Below are 26,568 nucleotides of genomic sequence, written 5' to 3' on the forward strand. Positions count from 1 at the left end.
AATAAGTTTCTATGTTTCTTGCTTATAATCAAGAGCAACTATAAATGTGATGGTTCTTGAAAATCATCAAGCCCACAACATTGCAGTTTCTGGGCTGACCCCAGATCAGTATATTCCCACCAGCCCTCTTCCTTTCACTGCATGACAGCTCACTAGCTAAAGTGCACTTGGTTACCTGAGCATTGCACCTGCAAATTTCTTTAATAGGTAGAAAGGCATAGAATTAGAATCAAGATGAGGAAAAAAAAAATGAAAAAATTACTCATGTTAAGAACTTTTTTGTTCCCTTGAATCTTTTTCTGTGCATCTGTGCACCGAGTTCTTTAAGATCATAAGTATATGGGCCTCTGTGTGTTCATCAGGGGAAGAAATTATTTATATGTGTGTGTATTTAGGATTTTTGTAACTTCCAATTTTGGTCTCAGCTGAGCTTTTTTCTTATGCCCAATATTTTGTTCCATGTATTGTTAAAACATGGACATGCCTTACTGAAGCCGTCTTTTTCTCATTCAGGGAGTTTGCCTGGCGTGATCCTGAGTTGCCTGAAGTAATTCACATGCTGCAGCACCAGTTCCCCTCAGTTCAGGCAAACGCAGCGGCCTACCTGCAGCACCTGTGCTTCGGTGACAACAAAGTGAAGCTGGAGGTACAGAACCCCAGTGCCTTTCTGTTTAGCAGTCGCATGCTTGTGTGCTTAAGAAATTACCAGATGCCCTTAAGAGGGATATTTTGATATCAGATATTTGTTTACTTCTTAGTTCTGCATTTCAGTATTTCTCAAGAAAAGCTAGAATGAGTTTATTTCTTGGAGTGCTTTTAGCATTTTCAAATTGTGCCCACTCATTAGGTTATTTATAAATACAGAAGGCATGAAGCAAAAATCAATTTAACCTGCATTTTTAAAGTATTTTACAAAAACTTGTTACATAAAAGTTACAGTATGTCTGAAATGAGTGAGCTCATGTATTTTATGAGATTCTGGTCAAGATTGGTGCCAACATACAATTAAGTAAAGTTACAGAGAACTTATAACCATTACTAATACTGAACATATAGGAATATTTTATTTCACATTTTTAAGGCTTTTGGCATTTACAGAAACACAGTGAATTATCAGTTATTGGCTAATGTCCTATAACATACAGATTCTTTTAACATTTTAGGCCATTTTTCCCTGAAATTTCATATAGAACTTGTGTTTCTTATCAATTTAATAATATGCAAAACAAAATATCAGTTACAGACCTAAAGGTGGATGCAGTAAGTCAAACCTAGAAATATCCACAGAACATATAACAATGAATTGACAAATGGAAACATTTTAGAGAAAATAACTTAGAGAAACAATTCTAGAAACCAAATGACTTTGGTCAAAAATCCTTTCCTGTGTGATTTGCAGCTCTGCATACAGCTTTGTTGTGTTTGTGAATTTGTTCATTGCATGTGGAAGGGGGTGTACAGCCCTGTGTGTGTTCCAAGGATCAGAGTAGGACTGTGCTGCCTACACGTGGCATTCATCCACCTTGGTCTCCCTTCCCTTTTCTAAGCCATGAACCCAGGAAAAGAGCTTCATCTCGGATAGTGTCCTTAAAATTTATAAAAGGTTGTTATGTAGAATGAAAAGTAACCTTTTGAAATGATTTGGAATTGTCCGTTTCCCGTGATCTTTTTATAACAGACTTTTGTTTGATCACTGCTGAATCACATATCACTTAGGCCTGGTACCTAATATTTTTCATTCTAGGTATGTAGGTTAGGGGGAATCAAGCATCTGGTTGACCTTTTGGACCACAGAGTTTTGGAAGTTCAGAAGAATGCTTGTGGTGCCCTCCGAAATCTTGTTTTTGGCAAGTCTACAGATGAAAATAAAATAGCAATGAAGAATGTTGGTGGGATACCTGCCTTGTTGAGACTGTTGAGAAAATCTATTGATGCAGAAGTAAGGGAGCTTGTTACAGGTGGGTAAAGAATGCGATCTTGTCTTGGAGGAAATATTGAAAACTGTCTAGACTGTGTCCCTGTATGGTACATTGTGAAGGAGTTGGAGGTTCTAGGTAGGAGATGGTCCAGTGCTCATACTGTGATGAAGGCTGAGTGTAATTTAATCTAATGATTCAGAAGGCACTTGCGTGCTCCTAGGATCAGTTACAGTTACCGATGCAGAAGTGTCAGCTAACAGCTGTCTTGTTCATAGAGGGCTGAATTCGTTCTTATTATGTTTTCCATAGTAAATCTGCTTGTTTTAAATAGACTGGTTCTCCTTTATTATGAAAATAAAATACACTAAATGGATTGTCTACTTTCCACTTCAGCTCAGCCCATGTCTAAATGCCTGTTGGTGTCTCAGACATTTTCCTAGGACCTGGGAACGTAAGGATGAATAAAATTCGGTCCCTACTCTCAGGTAGCACTCAGATTCAGGAGGAACACAAGAGGTTCTGAGAATCAGTGAGAAATGCCGAATGTCAGGATTCATTAAATGTTGCATTGGGAGTATAGAGAATGAGTGGGTAGAGAAGTTCCCTGGTTGATGTGAAACTGAAGTTGTCCTAAATGATGAGAAGGCCTTGGCTGGGTAAATGGGAAGATATTTCCAGTCAGAGCCAGCATGGGATGGATATAGGGTCAGAGGTACCAGTCAGAAGAGGATACTGAAGGAAGACCAAGCCAGAGAGAAATGTAGGCCCGGTTTGGGGAACATATATGAGGAGCTTGTATCCCAATTGCAGTGGGAGTGATGCAAGGGCATGGCATGGCCAGTTTGGGCTTTTAAATACATTCTTCCAGCAAGCAGCAGGGTAGAGGGTTGATTGAAAGGAGATTAGCCTGGCATCTGAGAGGCCTATGAGGACATCAGTAGTCTAAAGACAACACTTGAGCTCTATTAATAATAGAAGAGGTGTGCAGTGGAGAAGAGGGAACAATTAGAGAAAAATTTCATGGTCAAGGCATGATGGTCTAGTGTGGAGGCTGAGAGAACAGCAGGAACTGAGTGATTTGTCTTAAGAGACTCGACATGGCAACACCATTGGATAGTCAAGAGTGCTTGAGGTCAAGATGAAAGAACGATTCTGTGGGAGGGCAAATAAATGACAGCATTATTTATAATAAAGAATTTGGGGGAAATAATGAGTATTCGTTGGTAGGAAAATGATTAAAGAAATGGCAGGACATTCACACAATGATAGCATATACAATGGTTAAAATAAGTGCATTAGAACTATCTGTATCAATGTAGGTAGACCTCTAGAAACGTTTACAGATTAAATGCAGCATGATACTATTTTTATAAAGTTTTTAAATATGCAGGTTGAGGCTCTAAATTATTTGTTGATATATGCACATGCAATAAAATTAGATTTTTTTATTAGCTTGATAATAGATTTATGATAGTGGTTACATGGGGGATGGGGTGGAGGAACTGGGATTGGGAGGTATAATCCAGTTTTGTTTCTTTAAAAGGAAAGTAATTTAAAACAAGGCAGTTGTTAATATATAACAAAGCTGGATGGTGGATAACTGGGTGTTGTTTTATGATTGCTATGCTATTTTACATGCTTGAAATACTTAATCTAAATATTTTTAACAACATTTTTTTCAAAATTAATCCCTTCCCCACTGGCTTCCACTGTGAAATCAGCTGCAGGTTCTGTGAGGTACAATTCAGTAACAGTTGGGAATGTAGCAAACCATTATGAATCTAATATTTAAAGGGAATCAACTTTCTTGTAGTATTAGTGTTCAAAATACAGTACTCTGCACTCCAAATAAAGTTTGAAACTATGTACTCATATACTTTATCTATATTTTGAAGAATATACTCTATGCATTATCTTAGACTCTGGATTGGACTACCTATAGTTCGAATGTTAATGTTTTAACACATCTAAATTGCATATTGATTTATTAGTATGTACTCTATTTCTAAAATACTTTGAGACATCTTATCCTCTCACACCAAAAAATTACTGTACTTATACATGCATACATATGTGTGTATATATAAAATGAGTATTAGAAGAAGCTAAGTAGAATTAAGAATATCCACCCTACAGGTCAACACAATCACTGTGATAACACCTGCACAGTTACCCTGTGCTCCCGGTTAGGGAGGCATAGAGGAGACAATGTGAGTGCAGTCATCGAATACCTTCCTTCATTGTTTGATGTTTCTTTCCCATCACTCAAAACTTGCTGTGTAATGTCCAAGTATCTCCTCCCAGTAACACACCTGTGCAGCCAGCAAGGGGCCAGCAGTGACCCAGGGAGACACTTGGTTTTAGAGACATAGCTTCACACTCAAGTTGATTCTCTTTTGATTAACTAGACAGATTAATCATGACTTGGTTCTTACATTCTTAATGCATAGCTTTTTTTCTCTTGTTCTGTCATTGTTTCTTGTACGAGAAACAAGTCTCTGCTGGAGTTTTGTTTCTGGGGGGTTTTTTATTGAGAAACTGTTGCAGTGACTTTTTTGAGCTGAGCTCTAGAAAGATGTAAGATGTAGTGATAAACAGGAAGAAAAGTATATGAAGACTTGGTGATGTCTTTTTCATTTGAGATAAATCAAATTTACTTGATATACAGTCAGACTTCACTACTAAGGGCTTTTATATACTAATTTACCTAGTTTATACTCTGGATGTGAGTATAAACAAAATCTAAATCTAATTTAGGTTCTTTCCTCCATACTTTATCCTTTCTGTGTGGCTACAGTACGAGTTGCTGGGAACAGATGTTTTAAGACATGGACCCTAGCCTTGAAAGGAAGATATTAGTGTTTCCTAATTCCAAAAGAGCTATTTCCCCGAATAGATTGTATCACTTCCAACATAAAACTAGCCAACCTCCTGCTTCTTTTTTGGAAACAGCTACCATAGCTTTTAGACTTTAAGAAGTACTTTTTGGCCATAGTTGTAGGATAGTGGAAATTATGAATAGCTTTTTAACTAGATATTTTTACCCCTAATAACTTGTTCTGATATATGGACTGATCACTTATGAAATCTTCTTTCCAAAAGTAGTCTTTACTTTGGAATGAGTGTGGTCAGTGTGTAAACACTCAATTGCCACATGCCACATGTTAACGAACTGGACCAGAGGACTTCAGAAGTGAGTTCCGGTTCAGAGAAGCTAAACGTCAGCCAAGTTTAACTTGTATGTAAACATTATCTAGCTAATATGAAACTACCAGGTCATAATTAAATCTAGAATAGTTGTGTATATGTGTGTTGTATTCACATTTCTCAGTTCTAAAATTTGGTGGTACCAGCCCTAATATTCAGTAATATTTTAAGAGTGACTAATCCCTGATGTTTTAAAGCATGACATTAGAAGATCCTTAAACCAAATACTCATAAGCTATCTTTAAATTACAGAATCACAGGGTTGGAGGGGACTTCAGAAATTTTTTTCCCAATTAGCCATGGATCCCCCGTACAGCTTTCACACAAAGTCACTGTCCATCATGTGCTTGAACCACAGAGACAGGCAGCTCAGTACTTCATGGAATTAAGGCTGAGCAGCAGGGTTATTCAAAAGCAACAAGAAGACATTAAGTACAACTTGAGGAGGCAAGCAATAGCCCTATAAGACCTATTGACCCCAAATCCAGCCTCCCATCTCTCTCCGAAACAGGAAAATGTGTCCCCATGTGAACCATCCTCATTAAAGTATGTCTGTTTCAAAATGGGTAGCAGGGTGCTATGTGACCATGTCACCCAGTGTTCCCTCTCAGCTACCCATCTCTATAAAATCCCTTTTGAAACAGAACATCACCCTTCCAAATGTCAAGATTCTGCCAGTATCTTCTACAAATTATGTGGCCCTGGCCAGCCTTGCATGATGCTCGGACTTTGTAGGTGTAGCCTAAGAGTTCTTCAGTGCAAATTACACTCGTCTTGGGATCGTGAAGTGATAGAGCACAACGAACTGATGGGTTCAAAATATTATTATTTAAAGAACTAACTATCCCATTGAAGCCAGGTGTTCTATTATCCTTAACATCAAGTAATTCTACCTAGTTATTAATCCAATGCTTTTTTTCTTAGTCCCCTTTGTTTCAGTTTGGCATTTTTAATGTGCTTAAATGAAGAAATCTTAGCTATTTTTTTAAAGATACCTTGCCTTTGCTTTAAATTTAATAACTGTTCAGGGTCTTCATTTTTGGCCACATCTTTATGCAGGGAACTAAAATGGAAAATATTTTTTGCCAAGTGTATTTTTGCAAGACAGTTGGGCTGTCATAGTTAATTAAAATAGTTCTCTAATATGTAATATGATTCTTGTGTTTCCTTCATTCTGTTGACCATTTTCCAGGTTGAAACCTAAGGATTTTTTTTTTTTTTTTTTTTTAGTAATTTCTGATATATAAGGGTGCTTCGAGTATGGCTGCTTTTTAAAACAAAGGAAAACAAAGGTGCTTCAAAGTTGGATGAAGTATGATTTTCCCATTGGGTTGGATAGAAAGTAGGAATATCTTGTCACTAGAAAAGAACTCATTTGTTTAAGATAATTAGTTTTCCTAAGCTAGGAGATATGCGTTTCAAGTTGTTTAGCATCTTAAAAGTATCATTTTTTAAAGCTATAGAAATAGAAGATATTGCACAGAATCTGGAGGCCTACCTCTTAATGCACCAGATGTCCCCAGACTACCACACATCTCTCACCTTCCTTAATACTGATGTCAAAATGCCAAAAGTAGCCTTTGTTCTTGAATAATAATAGACTTTATTTAAGTGACAACTATATTCACATTTCTTTCAATTTAGCAAGTGATAATTCATCCATATGACTAAGTAAATTATTTCTATGTGTTACTTTTAAAATTTTTGGATGCCAGCAATGGATTCCAGATACTATGCAGAACATGAAATTAGGTATTTTCTCTTCCTGGTTGTTAGCTTCATATTTCTAATTAGACAATAAATTCATAAGAAAATGATAGTCATGCACTAAGGAAGGGTAGGTGGGCCAGGCTAAAGTTTAGCAGACAGCAAGACGTTTTGTAAAGAGCCAGAGCTTAGTGGACATGCATTTAGTCTTTTGGACTGTTCATGCCATTACAAGATGAAATAATTGACTGAACATGTCCCCTTGGCCTACTTACTATGCCTTTAGAATAGTCATTTATTCTCTGGTTCAGAGAGGAGTTGGCCTGTTAATTTCTGTCCTGATTTTTGTGGGCCACTGAAACTGTCAGGGGCTGCATGGGTAGTTTTCACAAATTTAGCAACATCCCTTCTCACTTCCAAGCCCAAGTCAATAGGATCTTTACCACTTTGTAAACTAATAGCAATAAAAACGTGTGCTCTTTTATCTACTGACTATTTCAAACCATTAAAAAATTGGTAAGAAATAAAATGACAAAAATGTAATAGTAACAAGAAAAATAGTTTGTTATAAATGGGATAACTCTTAATTCACAGTCACAGACCTTTGAACTGGAAAGAACCATAAATAAATCCTCTGTTTTGCCCCCATACTACTCATACTTGAGATGAGAGACTGGGAGCCAGGGAGGAGTCTGAAGGCTGGGTTCCTGGCATGCAGGTGGGAGCTCTTCCCTCCCTGCCTCTGTCTCTGCCTACCCTGGCCCAACCGCAGCCACCAAGAAGTGAGTGCTGAGCCAACACAGAATCTGAGGTGAAACTGCCCATTGTCAAGTGTTGTTCCCCTTGTTCTTTTAAGTTCCCACCAATTTTCCCAAGAAGGTAAAAGAAAAAAATATCCCACAGTGTTTTCTTTACTCTCTGAATTTTACCTGGGAATGTAGAGAAGTGTTGTTCAGCTTGGCCACTACACCATCACAGCAAACTAGTGGTTAGGTATCATCATAAAGTTTCAGGTTACTGAGAAAACACATGAAATGTGATTCTATAGTCGTGTGACTATTTCAAGATTTATAGTCTTGAGTATGAAAAGATTCAGACAGGTAAGTGGAGTATGACCCTCTCTGTGTGTGTAGGCTCCTGAATGCTGAGCAAAATGATACAGTCAAGTGGGGAGACACAGGGGCCCCTACAGAAGTCAGTGGTCAGCCATCGGTCAGAGTAGATTTTCTCAGCCTGAGAACAGTCCCATAATGACATACTCCCTCAGTAGACCAGAAAGCCAGTAAATGTGAGAAAGATGGGGGCATATGACAAAAATCTAAAAAAATGCCAAAGAAACCCTAATTCAGGTCCCTCAAGTTCACTGCAGCTTCTTAGTCTGTCTAATTTCCCAAGGCTTGGGACTGGAGGCGCTTTTGTCTCTATGCTTCTATGGGCACCAAACAACTAGGTTGAAGATTTAGTGCAATTAAAAATGAATAAGCACATTCCTGGCAAAGGTAAAAGTCAGCTGTGAAACATACAACTTCAGTGACTTTGTCTCTGTAAATGTCTGACAGTGTATATGACCTCCTCCTGGGTCCAAAGCTGAAGTAACCTGAAGAACAACCTGCGTGGCCCGGTCACTGCCCTCCATGCTACGTCTGCATCAAAGCAACTCTCTCAGAGCATTTCCCTCCTGTGACCTGTTCACTTTTACAGTCTCTCCCTATCAGACGGGACCGTCCTTTATGGGCAATCTAAGCATTTCTGCATTGTAAGCTGATTTATTTTCAGTGGGAGTGCCTTTCCAGGGTATGTAGGACTACATAATGTCATTAATGCTCTCACCCTACCCATGAAGTTGGACAATTACCTCAAATAAAGAATATGTTGAAATGCAAATGTGAGTCTATAAAGAAATCTCCAGAAATTGATAGATCTTTTCAAAGATGATGTGATCCACCTTTGTCCCTGAAAAATCACAGAAACACAAGCTAACACTTATATTATTTAAAGACTAAAGATCTATCACTGGTGTCCTTTACCTGAGGAAAACTTTAAACAGCAGGAGTAATCCCTTTCAAATGGAGTGTGTAGGCTGGGACCCCACTCTATGTAGCATTCGTGGCTAGCACAGGTCTTCAATTCCACACAACCAGCCCCTGGGATGCTTCCTTCCCTCAGGTCACCTAAGGATTCACTTGCTACCTCTTCTGAAACTGGAGATAGTGACCCTATGACCACAGCTTGGGCTGAGTTAGCTCTCCCATGCCTCACGTGGAATACGCATTAGCTGTGTGCAGGAAATATCTGGGAGCAACCAGGTGAACAAGGCAAGGCGCACTGGGCTGAACTGTCTTCTGCCTAGGAGGCTGGCTACGCCGGCCAGCAGGGGATGCAGCAGGCGGGGGCAACAAGAGGGAAGCCATGACATGCCTGCACGTTCGCTGCAGGGAGGGTCACTGCACAAGTTTCAGGAACCTCTGCTAAGATGGTAGCCTCTTAGGACCCTGGGAGTGATTATACTGCACGACTTGTTTCCCTCAGAATGTATCCATAGTTAGGCGTTCCTATCACTGAACACAATACTTTGTCTCACTCATAATAATTGTTTTCCCATTATTTCAATTCCATTTCAGTTTCATAATTTGTTCACAGCATCCCAGCACTGGTGGAAAGCTTGAGTGGTTTGCCTGAAGCCACAAAGGGCAGGCATTTCTTATCGCACTACTCTCTCCCCACCCCTACCCCCTCAGTTGCCTCATTTCTGTTCCAGCACCATAGTCTCACACACACCAACCTCTCAGCCTCTTTGACTCCACCCTCAGCTCGCATCAGGCTCCAGTTCTCATCACAAGTACTCCCCTCCCTCCTTCAGATCCTCATCACATCCCCCCTGAACTGCTGTCCTGGGACATAGGCTCTGCCGCTTCTGCTCCATCAGCCTCACTGCTGTCCCTGGGATGACACCTCTCCCTGTATTCCACACTTCCCCACCTGCCAAACTTGCATCCCCTGTCCTCACCTTCTAGGCCAGCTCACAGCCTTGGGGCTCCCCCAGGGCTGGGCCACCTGGAGGGTTCTCCTTGCTTCTGCCTGGCTTCTGCCCTTCACACTCCACCCTGGATATGGTAGTCTGCAGTCCTGCCAGACAGAGGTTCCCATGCTCAGAAAAACATCCAGGAGGAGGCAACATAGTGTCCAGGAATAATAAGTGTGGGCTCTAGTCAGATCCACGTGTTTCCTTCCAGCTCTGTGGCCTCAGGCAAATCACCTCTCCCAGCACCAGCTTCCCCCGTGAAAAACACAGTCCCTGCTGCTTGGCATCTTTTGAGAATGGACGTGGAGTGCCTGGCACGAGCGAATGGAGAGCTGTACTGTTGCACTTCTATGCTCGAGTGCTTCATCCCTGCTGCCTTGTGTTGTAACTGTGACAAGCCCTTCCAAGGACTCAACCTGCGTTTCTCCCTTAGAGTCAGTCCAGCATTAAATGAACAGCATCTCTACCAGCACTTTCCAATTGAAGTATAATACAGGAGACATAATTCTGAACGTCTTAGTAGTCACATTAAAAAGGAAAAAGAAAAGTGTTATTTATGTTAATAATGTAGTTTTTTTAGCCCAGTAATTCTAAATTACTTCACCTTATAAGCTATATAAATTATTTTAAATAATTACCTTATAAGCAATATAAAATTTATTGAAATGTTCTACATTTTTTTTTTTTTTTGGTGTGTGTTAGGTCTTTATACTTATAGCACATCTCGATTTGGACTAGCCACATTTCAAGTGTTCAGTAGACACATGTGACTGAAAGCTATTATATTGCCACATTTCAAGTGTTCAGTAGCAACATGTAGCTGAAAGCTATTATATTGCACAGTGCCGGTCTGGACTAACCTGGGAAAAATGAATGTGTATCTGAGAGGCATGAGGTGCATGGCTTTAATGCACAGGGGTGCAGGTGGCCATATTGTGACAGAATATAGTAGCCATAGTATCTTGACATTACTCTCTTCCCAACAAAAAACTCACAGATGTTGATAAAAAAAACCATACTGGAGTTAGGGAAAGAGCTTCAAAGAGAACAAATGGAGAAATGTTTTTTCTAGATGTTGGGTTTTAGCCAGAGACTTCTAGGGAATACATTGGAAGTAGGTGCTAGGATCAGGCAGGGCCCTAGGTTCAGTGACCTATGGTTCTGCTTTGTTATCTGCAGACTGAGTTTACAAGATACACGGACACTCTGACCCTCAGGTGCAAGCTGCAGCTTTGACATTTTACATTTAGTCTGATAGTTCTATCCCTGTTTATCAAGAATACTTGCAGGGTGGGTATACATGACCCCAGTCTGTTCCAAAGAGTCCATGGATGAACAGCTGCCAGGAGGGAATGATGCATCTACAAGGAAGTGTTCCTGACCCCGGGGACCTGAGCATAGTTATGACAGTGACTTGTCAGGATGCTTGCTCTGTGCCAGGAATGGTGGGGACAGAACCTATTCATCTGGTCTCTGAATAAAGACTCTGCACATCCCTAAGCCTTTTGTAGTTGCCAACGTCATGGACATTGTGTGAAAGAGCATGACTGAAACAGAAATGTCAAGAACAGATGCTGAGAATGAGGGTAACTTCCAAAGAAGAAAATGCAGGGACATGTCCAGTGGTGATACTTAAAGTGTTCTAGTGATTTGTTGGGGGGGGGGGGTGTTTGTTTTTTGTTTGTTTGTTTTTTGCAATGTCCATGAACACCTGTGGGTTTTTTTGTGGGTTTTTTTTTTTTTTTAATAATTAGGAAATAAGGAATAAATGTAATCCTCTGTAAAATTAATGGTTTTAGATTTCTTTTATATCAGAAAGAGCTATAGTTGTATATCTACCAAATATAGTTGTGTCCTACCAAAGAAATCACATTTCCAAATGTTCTTTGTTTGGTTTTTAATGTCCTTTAAAAAAATACATTTTTTAAATAGTGCTATTATTTTAATTAATCAATGAAATCACTTCATAATTTAACTATAAAATTAAGTTGGGTGTTAAAATAAGCTGTAAAACTAGTTTTAAATGTGAGCTCTTTGAAAATTCTACAGTGTAGGATTTATGTGAAATAGTATTTTAATTACCTATTCACTTTATGGGGAAAATGAACTTTCATCTCTCATGGCAGTATTTCATTGTGATTATTGGTTACTTATAATTGTGTGTACTTTTTCCTGTGGTAGAGAATAAGCATTTTCTAAAATAATATGCATGAAACTTCCTAATATTTTCTAAATTAGTTTGTATATGTATATTCTTAGTCCTCACAACAAATAGCTTATTGCTTTAAATTAAAAACCTCAAGCTTTCTAAACCAAATATAGTTTATTTTTAACTTTCTCTTTGGGAACCAGGAGATAGTGGAGTGTGCTGCAAAATATTTTTTAAGCAAATTTTACATTAGGATGTTGGAGCTAGAGGTTTATCATGTTAATGGAAAATGCTAATCCTACAGCTCCATATTTTCTCATCAGTCTTGCTACATCTGAGAGTTAGTGTAATTTCTATTCATTTCATACTGCTCTAGCGACATTCTTCCTGACCCATTAAATGAAGCCCTAGACAGACTAAGTGGAGAGAACATTGTTTTATTACTACCTTAGTGAGGTAGAGTGCGCACAGGTATTATTAGCTGACCTTAAGAATAGTGCTGTTTACTTTGAATTGAAAAGCCAGATTAATCATTCTGTAGCTAGGGCTTTTAAGTTTAATTGAACCTTCTTCATTCAATATTGGTTGATAAAAACAGGTTGTTTTGGCTTTCTATAACCTTATTTTTGAAATAGAAAGTGAGGAAGAAAAGCCAGTATCTGGAGATTTGCTTTGATGTTCAAAATGGCCGGTTAAAGCCACGCCAAATGTTGTCGCTCTTTGTGTTACACGGTAAAGTGAAAGATTAGTGGAATAATATAACTAACAGTGCAGATCATAAAGCCACCTTTGTGTGGGTCTCTTTAATGCCACGGAATTAGTAAAAATAGAATCTCCCCTTTTTTTCTGGTCAAGAATAGTTTTGAACATTTTTGAAGTTACAGAAATGAAAGCCTGAATTTCTATAAGACTGGTTTTATGATCAATAAGTCAACTCAGTTGACCAAAAGGTGGCATAGTCAGCTTATCTACTGAAGGCTACATATTTTTAATAATTTAACATTTTACAATTAGACAACACTGGTCCTTTCTGCTTGCAGTTAGAGAAATGGGAATTCTGGCATGTTGGTTTGAGGACATGGAACAGCAATGGGATTCTTCTATCCCCATAGCTAGGGTGATAGTTTCAACAACGATCTGGTCTTCAAGTGAAAGGCAGAGAAAACTATGCTGGCAAATTTCTTTACAGATCCAGAACACTGTTCTAACCCTTTCCCCATAGTTATAGACCTTAAAGACACTCCTGAATACTGAGTTTTAAGAAAAGGCATGAAAGGGATACTGAAGAGCTAGGTCTGATAGTCAAGGAAGTAAAAGGACAATCCAAAAACAAATAGAAACTATTAAGTTGGATTGATCAACAAGTATTTTTGAGTTCCTGTTAGGTTTCTTGCATACATGTAAAAAGATATTAACAGATGATAGAATTTTGTTCCTCGATATACTTGCTAATAAAGTGTAAATTAAAATTAAATTAAGAAATACAAATGCTCATCATCCTTTAAAATATCAACATGTAAAATTTCAAGCCTACAAAATAATTAAATGAGAAGTTAATTTTGTGCAGCTGTGCTCTTTAAAGAATTATATGTAGAGCATACAGTTCCTGGGACAGAGTAAAACCACAGTAAATGGTCATGTTACTGCTGTTTGTATTGATTTGTGTTCAATCCCGTGTAGATGTAAAGGCTAATAGTAAATTGTAGGATGATCTATACTGTACAGGAGTAGGCAAAAGTAGGTTTACAGTTGTTTGTATGGAAAAAGACATGCAGGTTATGATTATTACAATAAGTAAATAATACAAGAGTAAACTCTGTTTTGAATACTCACAAATGTAAAGCTACTTTTGTCCCACCCTGTAATTCCACTGGTTATTCTAAAGGCCTAGTAAAAAAAATAAAGAGCAGTATAAAATTCTAGTACCTACACAAAATCAAGGGAATTTGCAAATCTGGGAAATATCCTCTTACCAAAAGCAGGTCTCAAAAGTAGCCAGGTGTGGAGGCAGGAACCATGAAAAACAAGCTTTTCTGCCAATGATCTAAGAACTCCACTTAACTCCAAGATCCAGTATAATAAAGAACCACCCCCTTCTTAGTCATGTTCTCACCTCAGGTTTGTGACTCACACTGTTTCATTTTCTCTAGAGAGCTGTCTGATTTTACACATGTAGCCTACATTATGATAGTCATTACTTTCCATAAACCTTGTCTTACTATTAATTTTTCTGGAATGAATTTATTCTGTGAAGTATTAGAAACCCCAGTTCTCCCCTTTGTGATGAATTTTATGGTGTGAGAAATTTGAAAAGCTTTGACAGAAAGATAACTTGCTCCAGTGGCATTAGGAATCACACGTTATAAAATTGTCAGCAGGGAAGATTATGAAGTGACCCTTCCCCACCAGTGGGCTCTGGGCCACAGCCGTCCCTGTGGCTGGCTCGTGCTCTGGCAGGTCGCATTGGTGCCCTGGGATGAGTATGGTTGGCCTTGTTAGCAGGAAATGTTAAAGCTTCCTCCCATTCTTTCTCCTCCTTTTTTCCTTTTTTTTTTTTTTTTTTTTTGTGTGTGTGTGTGTGTGTGTGTGTGTGTGTGCCCTCGCCTGAGGACATGCTCTCTGACTTTTGAGAGAAGGGATGTGTAGAAGAGATGGGGCGAGAGAAACATCGATGTGAGAGAGAAAAGCATCGATCGGTTGCCTCTTGCACATGCCCTGACTGGGGACCAAACCCACAGCCTTTCAGTTTATGGGACAACACTGCAACCAACTGAACCATGCTAGCCAGGACCTGCTTTTCTCTTCTGTCTTGTCTCCCATATTTTGTTATTTGAGTTGGGACAGACCTCCAGAGACTCATCCTTAGCCCCCAGGTCCCTTCCATGGTCATTAGTCCTTTAATACTTTTCCACTAAGACAGTGCTTTTCAAATGTCTTTGGGCATGAAACCCTTTTTCATACAGAAACACACACTAAAGCCCAATATTGAGAATAGATAAGTATGTAGCAACAGTTAATCACACAAGCAATGATCTGTCATGGTAGGAAGAACAAGCTTTCAGAGACAAAACAAGGTCTTCAGAACTGTCCTAATCTTCCTCTCTGTCCAGGCCTGACTAGATGGGGTGCTGCTGAGTCAGAGGTCCTGTAAGGCTGAGGTTGTGTTAGGCTATCCTATCACAAAGGGGCAGAGCAGAGAAAGGGTAAAGTCCTTAGGGAACAAGGGAAAGCCAGTCATCAAGGTGTGGAAGTCAAAGCCAAGTGAAAGAGGAGAGGAGCAGGCACAGTGTGGAGCAGAACACAGGACCCAGATGTCTTCCCAGGATGAAGCCCAAGCATCAGCCCCCAGTATCCACCAATCCCTCCACAACATGTGGATTGGTCAGGGCAGGGTTTCGGGCAAGGGATGGTCCTCTCTCAGTTTCTCGTCAGAGTATTTTCACCACCTTTTGTTCTAGCCCTTTGCTCTTACCTCTTCCTCCTCCAAAAAGAGTAAAAGCTCCTGTCAGCTCTCTTAACCATGCTGCTTCATGAAGGGCCCTGCTTTCTCCAGGCCCTGAGAAGGCTGAGCAGTTTCCAAGCTGGTTCCTGGGTCACCACACACCGTCTTGTCTCCGGCCCAGCACTGTTACTCATAATTGCAAGCTTGACCTGCTCCCACGGATGTGGGCACATTTTGCCAACTCCTACAAAAGTGTTCCTGTGTGTTGGCAGTTCTAAGAGCACACTATACAGACTTCTGAGCAGCTTGCCAAGGAGACCTCAGGCGTGCAGGGCTCTGAGAGACCTCAGCCACAGAGAAATTGCAACATCTCCTTTCCACCTTCTTACCCCTTAGGAAAATGATGTGAAAATGACATTAGAGTAGGTATAATCTTGAATTTGCTCTAATTTCTAAAAGAGTAATTATTAGAAAATATGTATATAACAGTAATTTAACCCACCTCATGGTTGACACAGAAATGAAGATAATCTAATATGCTTACAATCTTAACAGCACACTAATAAGCTACGTTTCAGGTCTTTTGTCCTAGCAGTTTTGTTATCAATTATAGTATGCTTGACTTAATTTATTATGAGTTTTACCTATATCCAGAAGGTGTGGCAGCAATTTTCACTTCTAAAATATATGGTAATAAAACTCTTTAAGTGGAAGTAGAAATATCTAAACCTTATCTAAATAAAAATAAAGCAAATGCAACCACCCTCTGTGCCAGTAAAGTTACTGTCAGCATTAAGCTTGAGCTTCCCAGTAGCAAAAGTAAGAAGGGAAAGCATGGTGAAGAGAGACTTCTCAGTCTTTTCAGAAAGAGAAACTTTCCAAGTTCTAAAAATGATTTGTCTTACAGAACATTGAGTGTAAGGGATAATGCAGTGGATGACAGTTTTACCACAATCATAGGTGCATTATATTATGACCTCTTACCCTCACAGAGTAACTAATTTGCTTTACAAAAGCCATAGCTGTCTTGCTTGATAAATACGTAGGCTCTAAAACTTAAGAGAAGGACTAGTACAACTTTGTAATACTGCCAGAAGCTCACACATGTTCACTCAGCATTTATCAGAAGTTCAGCCCATCCTGGGTACAATAGATTAGGTTTGGAACAGAATGAGTTCACATCAATTAGGGCTAATATGTTTATTTTATTACTGAAACTGCAAGATCTTTAATTGATGGTTCGATGTTTAAAATCTCATTTTTTAGGAGTTCTTTGGAATTTATCCTCATGTGATGCTGTAAAGATGACAATCATTCGAGATGCTCTCTCAACCTTAACAAACACTGTGATCGTTCCACATTCTGGATGGAATAACTCTTCTTTTGATGATGATCATAAAATGAAATTTCAGACTTCGCTCGTTCTGCGTAATACAACAGGTTGCCTGAGGTAGATTCTTTATCTCTTCTTTCTAATTAATTCTGTGATTAACTAATACGGCATAGGTAAGTTGATCCTAGGGGGATTTACTTCATTTTATCAACACTACCTAAATTTCCAAGTTTGCTTGAAAATTTAGGCCACTGGACTTCGTTATCCTGTGAAGAAAACATCATGAGCTCAGACTAGTATCCTGAAAGACATTATCATATAAATGACTCTTCTGTGATTTAGTCAGAAGACCTTTCAGTCTGAAATTCTGCCAAAATTTCTCCGTTTTCCACTTTAAAAGCACTTTTTTTGGGTTATTACGTTCTGCTTGCTAATGTGCTTGTAGCCTCACTTTTGTTTAAGTTCAAAATGTGAAGGTTAAAATATTTTAGCTTTTAAAAGAGTGCAAAGAGGTATGAGGTTCAAACAATCATTGGGTTTGAGTTTTATAGATAAACGAAAATGAGCCCAAATAGTGTTTTCCATTATTATGTTTAGCATATAGAATCCATAAAGCCTCCCCTAAGTGGACACGATATTATTCATTATTTGCCATTAACACTCACCAGCTCAATTTCTACCCCGTTTCCCAGACTCACAATGCCCCAGGAAGTAGAAACAGAAGTCTTGAGGCAAAGTAGCATGGTGACGGTGAGAGTGGGCTCTGGCCTCAGACAGCCTGGCTTCCCATCCCATTTTGAGCCTCAGTTTCCTCATCTGTAGAAGAGGGATAATAGTACCACTTCAGAGCTATGAGGAATCAGCTTGTATAAAGTGCTTAGTGTCGGACCTGGCACAGTGAGCACTATTTGACATCTGAACATCCCTACAACAGAAAGCATGGAAGAGGGAGCAGGAGGAGCCTGGGCTGCTGCTCTGAAGCCTTCTACTATTGTGACGTGTGACTGTTGGCCCCGAGGAGGGGGTGAGGGAGTCAGGATCCTAAGAAAACAAGCCAGCTCCCAACTCAGATGCTTGCATCAAAGGGCACCTCATATCGCCTACTGGTTATTTGTGGAAGCAGCATCTCATTCTCTCCCCATACCTGGATCCAGCAAGGCTGTGATTACTCTTCAGCCAGCCTGCCAGGCTTCCAGGAAAGCCCAGAGGCAAGACACACACTCATGCTCCCCTGTGGTTCAAGGTTACAAACATTTGGTGAATGCCTTACTTGTGAAATCAATGATGAACAATCCAGACTACGTCCTTGCTCATGTTCTATTGGGGAAGACAGACAAGAAAATAATAGGTGCCATTAAAAAAATAGGGTGATGTAGGAATTATTAGGTGATTATTTTGATGATCAGATGGTCTCTCATAGGAGGTAAAATTTAAATCCTAGGTTTGAAATCATAGGAACTACTCAGTTGAGGGCGGGCATCAGGAAGATGTGAGTTCTGCGCAGCGGTAATGGGTAGCATAAAAGCTGTGGGGCAGGAACGAGCTTACAGCTAGAGTTTAGTGGTCAAGGCTCAGAGTGGATCAGATTATGTAGAATTTTTAAATCAAAGGATTTTGCACTTTATTCCAAGTGCCATGGGAAACCATCAGAGGGGTTTTAATCATGGAGTGATAGCGCTGGTTTTTGGCTGCAATGTGGAAAACTGAGTATGGGCAATGACAGAGAAAACGAGGCTGCTGCAGTGAGTGATCCAGACAAGAGGATAGTGGCCTAGACCAGGCACTGGAGAAAGGCAGGCAGATGGAGCAGGGAGGGGAGTGTTTTGTGGAGGGAAAGCAGACAGGGTGTGCTAGTGGACTGAATATCAGCATCAAGGGAAAGAGAGGAAAGAAGAAAAACACCTAGATCTTTGGCTGAAGCAACTGGGAGCCCAGAAGTATGGTGGATGAAGTCAGCGAGACAAAAGGGTGGAGTGGTGAGCAGTTATGAGTGTTGGCCATATCCTTTTTGAGGTGTCTAATTAGCTGTTCATGTGGTACATGTATGGAAGCATTGGATAAATGGGTGGAGTTCTGGAGAGAGGTCAGGCTAAATATGCACGTTGGGGAGTTAAGGGTTCATAGGTCATATTAAAGCCAAGAAGCAGAGGGAAGGGCCACCTAGGAGAGTGCGAAGATAAAGAAGGGACCAACGTAGCCCTGGACATGCCACAGGGACCCACAGGCAGAAGAGGCGGAGCAGGAAAGGCATCAAGGTGGGAGGAAGACCAGGGGAGCCAAGGGGCACCCAGGAGCTTATGGAGGAATGGAAGAGGGCAGCTGTAGGAGGTGACAAGAAAAGAACAGAGGAGGGACTGCAGGTGATATTCTCTGGCCCCAGAAAAATGAAGATGAAAAGAAAAATCTTAATATTTGCAAAATCTCAGAGTTAGCCTAGAATCTTGTTAATGGGACATCCTTATAATTTGTTATCCACTCATGAAGGCAAATTGATATCAAAAATTTCAGTATGGATAAGACCTAAAACAATTTTCAAGGTTTTTTAATAATTTTAAAAAAAAATGATAAAATTGCAGCATAAGCAAGTGTCCATATTTAACTTTAATGTTTATACAAGAAATGATGTTTCCTGTGTTTGTTTGAGAAGTATTTATGATCACCTACTACATGCAAAACATTAAGGTTGCTTAATAAGGCAGGTAAAGCGTGTCTAAAATTAACAAGCATGGCTGACAAACAGGCAACTTTTATGTGGCAGGTGCTTTTCTAATTGCTGTATATGCAGTAACTCATCACTTTCACACAACCCTCTAAGGTAGTTGCTATTATTCTCCCCCTTTACATTTGAGGAAACTGGGGAGGATAGGCCAAAATTCATTATTTTAGGAGATTAGAAAGTGGCATGTCGCGGAAGAGATGTGAAGCTCAAATACTCCTGCTCCGTTCTATTTGTGTGGATAACAGGGAGCTAACTGTTGTGAGCTCTCTGGCTCTTACAATGTAAGGCCCCAGATGCTTGCTCCAGCCAGATCTGCATGGCTGTTGTGTCGTCTGTTTTCTCAGATCATTAAGGTAAGGCCCATGGCTTACAAGTGAGTTGTTGATCTCAGCAGCTCTCACGTGTCTCTGCCCATTTAGGAACCTCAGCTCTGCAGGGGAGGAAGCCCGGAAGCAAATGCGATCCTGTGAGGGGCTGGTGGACTCGCTGCTGTATGTGATCCACACATGTGTGAACACATCCGATTACGACAGCAAGGTCAGTTCCTGCCTGGCCATGGGAGGGAGCCCGAGGACAGGTGGCAGCAGCTGCCTGACACCAGTGTTTGCATGCCATTGATTCTTTCTGGAATTCTTGAGCTTCTCCGCCTCATTAGGCTATTCTCCAGATTAAAGGGGCAGTCTCTCTAAAAATTACAAGTTAACAGGGACATGACAACTTAGGAAAACAGCCTTAGAACCATGAAAACTGGGTGACTGACCCAGCGAAGGGACAGGGCCCTGACTTTTTCTGTGGTTCTTCTGGACTCTTTCTTGTTGAGGTGACTGGCCCTGCTGCTGTGCCCTCCAATTCTGTATTCCCTCCTGCCAGAATCAGATCCCTCTGTGTTTTGAGTATCTACTAGATAAAAGTTTTTAGTCGGGGCATAGATCCCCTCAGAGCAGCCCACTGCCCTGACCCAGCACCAGCCTTTTACATCCCCAGCTTGGCCCTTCCCCTCCTTCTGCGCTCATGCAGGTCTGTTAGCAGCAGGAGCCGTGTTTCCTCCCTCCCTACCTTCACACAGCACATTCCACTCATCACTTCTCAGCTGTGACAGCCACCCAGGATTTACCCAGGAGCAAGGGCTGAGGGAGGAGAAACTAAAATGTCAGGAGTTCCAGGTGGGCTGGGTACTTGGCATTCACCATGGACTGGACCAGGAGAAGTCCTTGGTTCATAAATATGAGTCTGAGAAAGAAAAGAAGGAAGAGTGGTAGGCTCGTAGAGAAGATGGGAAGGAATTCAGGGTGATGGCCATGTTTTTATTTGAGCCTTATTGAACCAGAAGATCTTTAAATGAAATTGAGGGGAATAAGCAAGTTGAAAGAGGAGCTTGCTGAGCAAAAGCTGAACTGGACTTTAGACACTCTTAGGGAAGTGACATTTCATCTCCCAGTTAGAGGTGTGAGATAGACTTAGGAGCAAAAGACCATGTACAGAAGACAAAATGTCGGCAGAGAAAAGAGACCATGGAACTTTCCACAGAGGGAGGGGAGAGTTGAGAGATGGAAGAAGGAGACGAAGATGGGACTTGGTGGGAGGGACAGTCCCCAGAGAGGGGAGGCTTGATCGCACCTGTTGTCATGATGAGGATTTCTGGTGAGGAGTGAGGTTCTGGCAATGGGCTGCACTTCTGCCACTGCAGCTGCCCTGAGGCAGAAACACGGGGCATTTTTTCTTTCAGGGCCTTGCATATTTTTGTTAGCATGGAATCAGATCCTCATACACCGGGAGTGGCTCTGCACTCTGTCATTTGGGTATTCCATAAAAGTTCTAAAGTCATGATTGTCTTTAGATTGTTTCAAGTTCCCATAAGAAAAAGCAGTTCTTTCATATTCTACATTTATTTAATATTACTGGCATTCAGTACAGAAGCATTTTGCTTCAGTGTGCTACAGTGGTTTTAATTATGTGCTATGTTGGGTTTCAGACCGTGGAGAACTGCGTGTGCACCCTGAGGAACCTGTCCTATCGGCTGGAACTGGAGGTCCCTCAGGCCCGGCTGCTGGGGCTGAACGAATTGGATGACTTACTAGGAAAAGAGTCTCCTAGCAAAGATTCAGAGCCAAGCTGCTGGGGAAAGAAGAAGAAAAAGAAAAAGAAAACACCACAAGAGGATCAAGTTAGTATTTTATTTAACAATAAAGTTTCATTCTTCTGGGAGTGAGAAATCACATATTTACTAGAAAAAAAATAATTCTCATGATATAGTTTTTCTACATAGCTATAGCTGAGTCCATCAGAGAGGTATGTTTTCAAATGTTGGATTCTGTCTTCATTTTGCTTCCATTTAATGTGTGCTCTTTGCCTTTCAGTGGGATGGAGTTGGTCCTATCCCGGGGCTGTCCAAGTCCCCCAAAGGGGTTGAGATGCTGTGGCATCCATCCGTGGTAAAACCATATCTGACTCTTCTGGCAGAAAGTTCCAACCCAGCCACCTTGGAAGGCTCTGCCGGATCTCTCCAGAACCTCTCTGCTGGAAACTGGAAGGTAGGATGTCTTTCACTTGTCCACACTTCTTCCCATCTGTGCATTCATGTCAGCAGTGGTGGTAAAAGAGACATGGTTGTTTAGAGTTTGGAAATGGGGAGATAGTATTTGGCTCTGGGGATCCAAAGATGAATATGACATAGCCCTTGCTATGAGAAACTGAAGGCTAGTGAGATAAATGGGCAGATCGAATCACTACAGTGTAGACACACAGGATGTGTGTGCTGTGGGGTCTTCATAGAGGACATCTGTTCCAGCCCCGCAGGTGAGAGAGAAGCAAAGAAATGGGAGAGCCCAGAGGTAGGCAGGGTTTCCTGGACGGGTGGTACCTCCCCAGTGGACTATTTAAGTGTGAGCAGAATTAAGTCAGCAGAGTCTGAACTGGGCGTGTAGAAGGAGTGATCCAGGTAAAGGGGCAAGAGAAGGAAGGCCTTAATGTAAGTGAGAACAGTGTGGGTAGAGACTACAGGCTGGTTGCTGGAGTATTTGAGGGCAAGGCAAGGAGCAGCCCTTACTGGAGCCAGGCCCAGTGAGCTGGTCCGATGGCCAAGCTTCAGGAGCTGGGACCTGACCTACAGACCAGAGGCACCGCTGAAAGGGTTTAAGCAGACAAGTGACACAGGCCGAATTGGACACTATTGGATGTGGCAGTGCAGAAAGTGAATTTGAAGAAGAGGAAAGCAGAGGCTGGGGTTTCACTGGGGAGGCAGGTGAGAGGCGCCGAGGGCCTGAGTTGGAGCTGAGGTTGGGCGGTGACGCAGTGAAGGCGCAGGGCCACTGCTCCTCTCTGATGCTCACAGAGCACACAGACAGTGCAAGTCTCCGCGTCCCCTAGTAGGTGTGTGACTTTCTTTATGAAAGTTGAAGGTGGTTTCCTACTGTTACCATTTTAAGCATGTTCTCAAAACTTTTAAATGTCACCTAGCAAATTGCCTGACAAGTGTATTTTAGCAGAGTTACTATAATGCTTGTTTTTGGCTGCCTCCTCCACCACTACTTCCCAAAATGAGAACTTTTTGGCCACTGTGTTATCCATGAGAGTAAAAAGCATTGCTAAACCTGGGCATGGTTTATTTCATGCAGCCAAATGCTGTTATGAATATATACAGACAGTTATGGCCTAGTGCTAAGCCAGTATGGTCATTTTGTTATTGTTCTTTTTAATTGAAGTGCTAATCGCTTAGCTTTAAGTGCTGGCTGTGGAGTCAGAACCCTTGGCTTTGTATCCTGGCCCCTCCACTTACTAGCTGGAGCCTCAGATATCTCTGTACTTAGTGTCTTCATCAATAAAATGGAAATAATAGCTACATCATGATGTGGTTGTGATGATTAAGGAGATAATATATATGAGGGACCTAGGACAGTGTTTTAGCACATAAGTGTTCATAATATTTCTGTTGACTCAGCATTCACCTCCAGCTCGTGACTTGAGGATCATTTGATGATAATAAAAAGCAATAATTAAAAGAGATGTGATTCGAGTTGTATAGAATTTCATTTCTGGGATCACTTGGTGAATGAAAACTGGGTGCTAAGCTCATTTAAAATAAAAACAGTGTCTAAAATAGTAAGTGAAAATATTGGACCCTTGTTAAGAAAATAAGATAATCATGGCCACAGATGTTACTGAGTCAGACGCTGTTTGGGGAGCGCTGAGGAGTGCGTTGCTCTGGAAGGGAGGCGCTCTGGCTGGGCTAAGCCATTTGGTCTCTGTGTGAGGCGGGCATTGGTTCCGTTGCTGTGGGTTTCAGGGAGAGAAAAGTTGACTGCCCTATAGCAGTCATATATGCTGTTTCCCCCTGTAGGTTTCATTTGATTTGGAAAATACGAATATTTGTTTCACATTAAGAATATTAATAGGATCTTTGAAATGTATCTTTTCCTCTTATTTGTAGTATTAAAATAATCTATTGATATTCAAGAAACTGAGTGGTGACATATTTTAATGTTCAAAATAATACAAAGGTCTAGTAGATCTTTGTTCTAATGTCTTGACCACAGCAGGAAAGGATTAGATGTTTAATAAGCAACATTTTTCAATTGTCCTAAATTTTGAAAGACAATTTGCCTTGGTAAAAATGTCAGTGAAAGCTCAAAACAAGATTAAAGACCCATTTTCAAATGTTACCTTTTTTCTAATTCTTTTGGTATTTCCCTGATGACTTAGCATTCATTTCCAATTCATACGGTGCACATACTGACTCATTGTACAGACTTGCCTCATAATCACAAAAGACTTTTTTGACTGCAGATTTTTTAAAAAAGAAGCAGCAGCAGCTAACTAATCTGGAATGAAGGAGCATTTTACACAGGAATCTACTTACTTTTTCACCAGTGTGCATGAGTGATGTTGCGCGGGGTTTCTAGAGAATTAATTTTCTTCTGAGGCAAGGAGTATTTCCAAGGAAGCTCTTTGAAAGGTTTTGAACTGTAAATATTGTTGCAGAGGAGATGGAAAAAAATGACTTGATGGAGACAGGTTCCCCTTTAATGTGTGCTGATGGGTTATCAGCTTTGCCCTCCTATTTATAGCCTCTGGACCTGGCATGGGTCCAGCTGCAGAGAAGACATTCTTCCTTAATCATGTTTATGTATTTGAGATAGAAAGTAATCACTGCCTTCTCTTTTCTGCACAAAAATAATCTGGCAGATGGTGGTTTGGGATTTTCAGACTTTGGGCTTTTTTTTTTAACTCAGTCATCCTAGCCTATCTTTATCCCAAACTATGATTTTCTCTTTACTGACACCACAGATTTAATCTCCAATTGGAAAGAAAACATTTAATCTATTAGTTCATCTTTTGGAAACATCATTTTTAGGCAACATTAACATCTGAGAGTTGAACTCTCTCTTCTGTGTTACTTATTGTCTTGTTTTGCTCACTAGTTTGCAGCGTACATCCGGGCAGCCGTCCGCAAAGAAAAAGGGCTCCCCATCCTTGTAGAACTCCTGAGGATGGATAATGATAGAGTGGTCTCTTCTGTGGCCACTGCCTTGAGGAATATGGCACTAGATGTTCGCAACAAGGAGCTCATAGGTATGTTCTGGTGACCAGGTGAGCTATAAAGAGAAAAAAAGTAACTACAGCATTTATAAAACTCTTCTTTTGATTTATAAAAATATGACATTTAAAATTATTCACAACCGAGTCCTTGTCCTGTTTCCTTTGCATGTTTGAGTACCCTTGATATCCGTACTTTATGACCATTCCTCTTCATCAAGAGACAGGCTCATTAATTAAACCTTGATTAGGGAAGTACCTTTTCAGAAAAGTTGGCAATTCCACCTATATATCACAACACTACTTAATAGGTTTGATGTCTGCATTTCCTAAGAGAGGTTCATGTCTTGAGAAACAAAGAAGTTTTACTTTTCCATTTTTACTCTTGAGACTGATACTTCCAACACTGCAATATTCTAAATTTAAAGAAAAAGAAACCACATGAAAGGTTTGTAGCTTTTCCCTCACTCTCCCAAGGCCATTTCCATCCTAGGGCAGGGTCAGGACTAGGGTCCGGCAAGGGAGGCACACAGGGTACAAAATTTTATGAGGCGTTTACCCTTGGCTCCACCCAGACGAAGGGTTGGCACGTGCATGAATCTGAGAACAAGCACCTCTTCAGGTTCTGTACCCTGGGCGGCTTTGCTTGCTTGCCTCCAGGGCATTACCCTATCTTAGGCAGAGAGTGTGAGGTAAAGAAAAAACCAAGAGACATCCAAAAGACCTCAGGTTAAATCTTGAATCTGCTGCTCGCTGGCTATGGAACTTGGGGTGGCGGGTGGGGAGTGGTCCTGTATTGAGCCAGTTCCTTCATCTAAGTAGAAAGCTTCCTCAGCTCCCTCTGAAAGGGAGAGGCCAATGCCTGCTGTCCTCACCAGAGGTCTGCTGTGTAAATGAAATGAGAGGGCGAGGTAGCTACTTATAAACCACCAAGCTCCATGCCAGCCCCACAGCTGTGGCAGGCAGGGGAGAGGGAGAGGACATTTCATAAGACCTCATGTGGATTAGTGAATATATATATATATTGAACTCATTAAAATACACCTGTCATTAAAGAGGGAGGGTGACAAAAATAAGATAGGAAGAGAGAGAAAGAACAAGGGCAATAACATTTACCTTAAAAGAGTTGCCGTGAGGATTCACTGGCAAGTTACAAGAAGGCCCCTCACATAGTGCCTGGCACAATTGCTGTTTTAAATTATCGCCTGGATTAACTCTTAACATACCATTTCTTTGAGTCAAATTATCTCTCACAGAGAGGAAAGGAGCTTCTTCCCGCCTTGTTCTTAAAACCTAGCTTATGCCTGATTCCGGTAGATGTGCCATAACTCTTAGCCCCCATACTTCTTGAGAGAAATCCTTTAGGTCCCTAAAGAGATATTTTTAAGCTATTTTTGTGAAATCTGTATTAGAATTTCTTATAAAAGAGCACATGTAGTTTGGGAGTTTTAGTGCTAAAAAATAAAGGGTTGACAACATAAATCTATGGCCTATCATTCCACAACTGGGAGGAGACACAGGAGAGCGAAGAAGGTGCA

The 26,568-nt window shown here is 40.8% G+C and overlaps 1 protein-coding gene across 6 annotated transcripts in view; it reads left to right on the top strand.

Moving 5' to 3' along the window:
* The window catches only part of PKP4 (plakophilin 4), a 251,341-nt gene that overhangs the window by 211,657 nt on the left and 13,116 nt on the right, over positions 1–26,568 (top strand). For all 6 annotated transcript variants that reach the window (XM_090280118.1, XM_090280126.1, XM_090280122.1 and 3 more), the window contains 7 exons: positions 518–646; positions 1,745–1,958; positions 16,713–16,896; positions 19,918–20,035; positions 21,471–21,662; positions 21,856–22,029; positions 24,916–25,066. In XM_090280118.1, coding sequence (XP_090136244.1) covers positions 518–646; positions 1,745–1,958; positions 16,713–16,896; positions 19,918–20,035; positions 21,471–21,662; positions 21,856–22,029; positions 24,916–25,066 — 1,162 coding nt within the window. The remainder of the gene's footprint in view (positions 1–517; positions 647–1,744; positions 1,959–16,712; positions 16,897–19,917; positions 20,036–21,470; positions 21,663–21,855; positions 22,030–24,915; positions 25,067–26,568) is intronic.

This window comes from Furipterus horrens, unplaced genomic scaffold (assembly GCF_987537825.1).
Source record: "Furipterus horrens unplaced genomic scaffold, mFurHor1.1.pri manual_scaffold_1, whole genome shotgun sequence".
Classification (NCBI taxonomy): Eukaryota; Metazoa; Chordata; class Mammalia; order Chiroptera; family Furipteridae; genus Furipterus; species Furipterus horrens.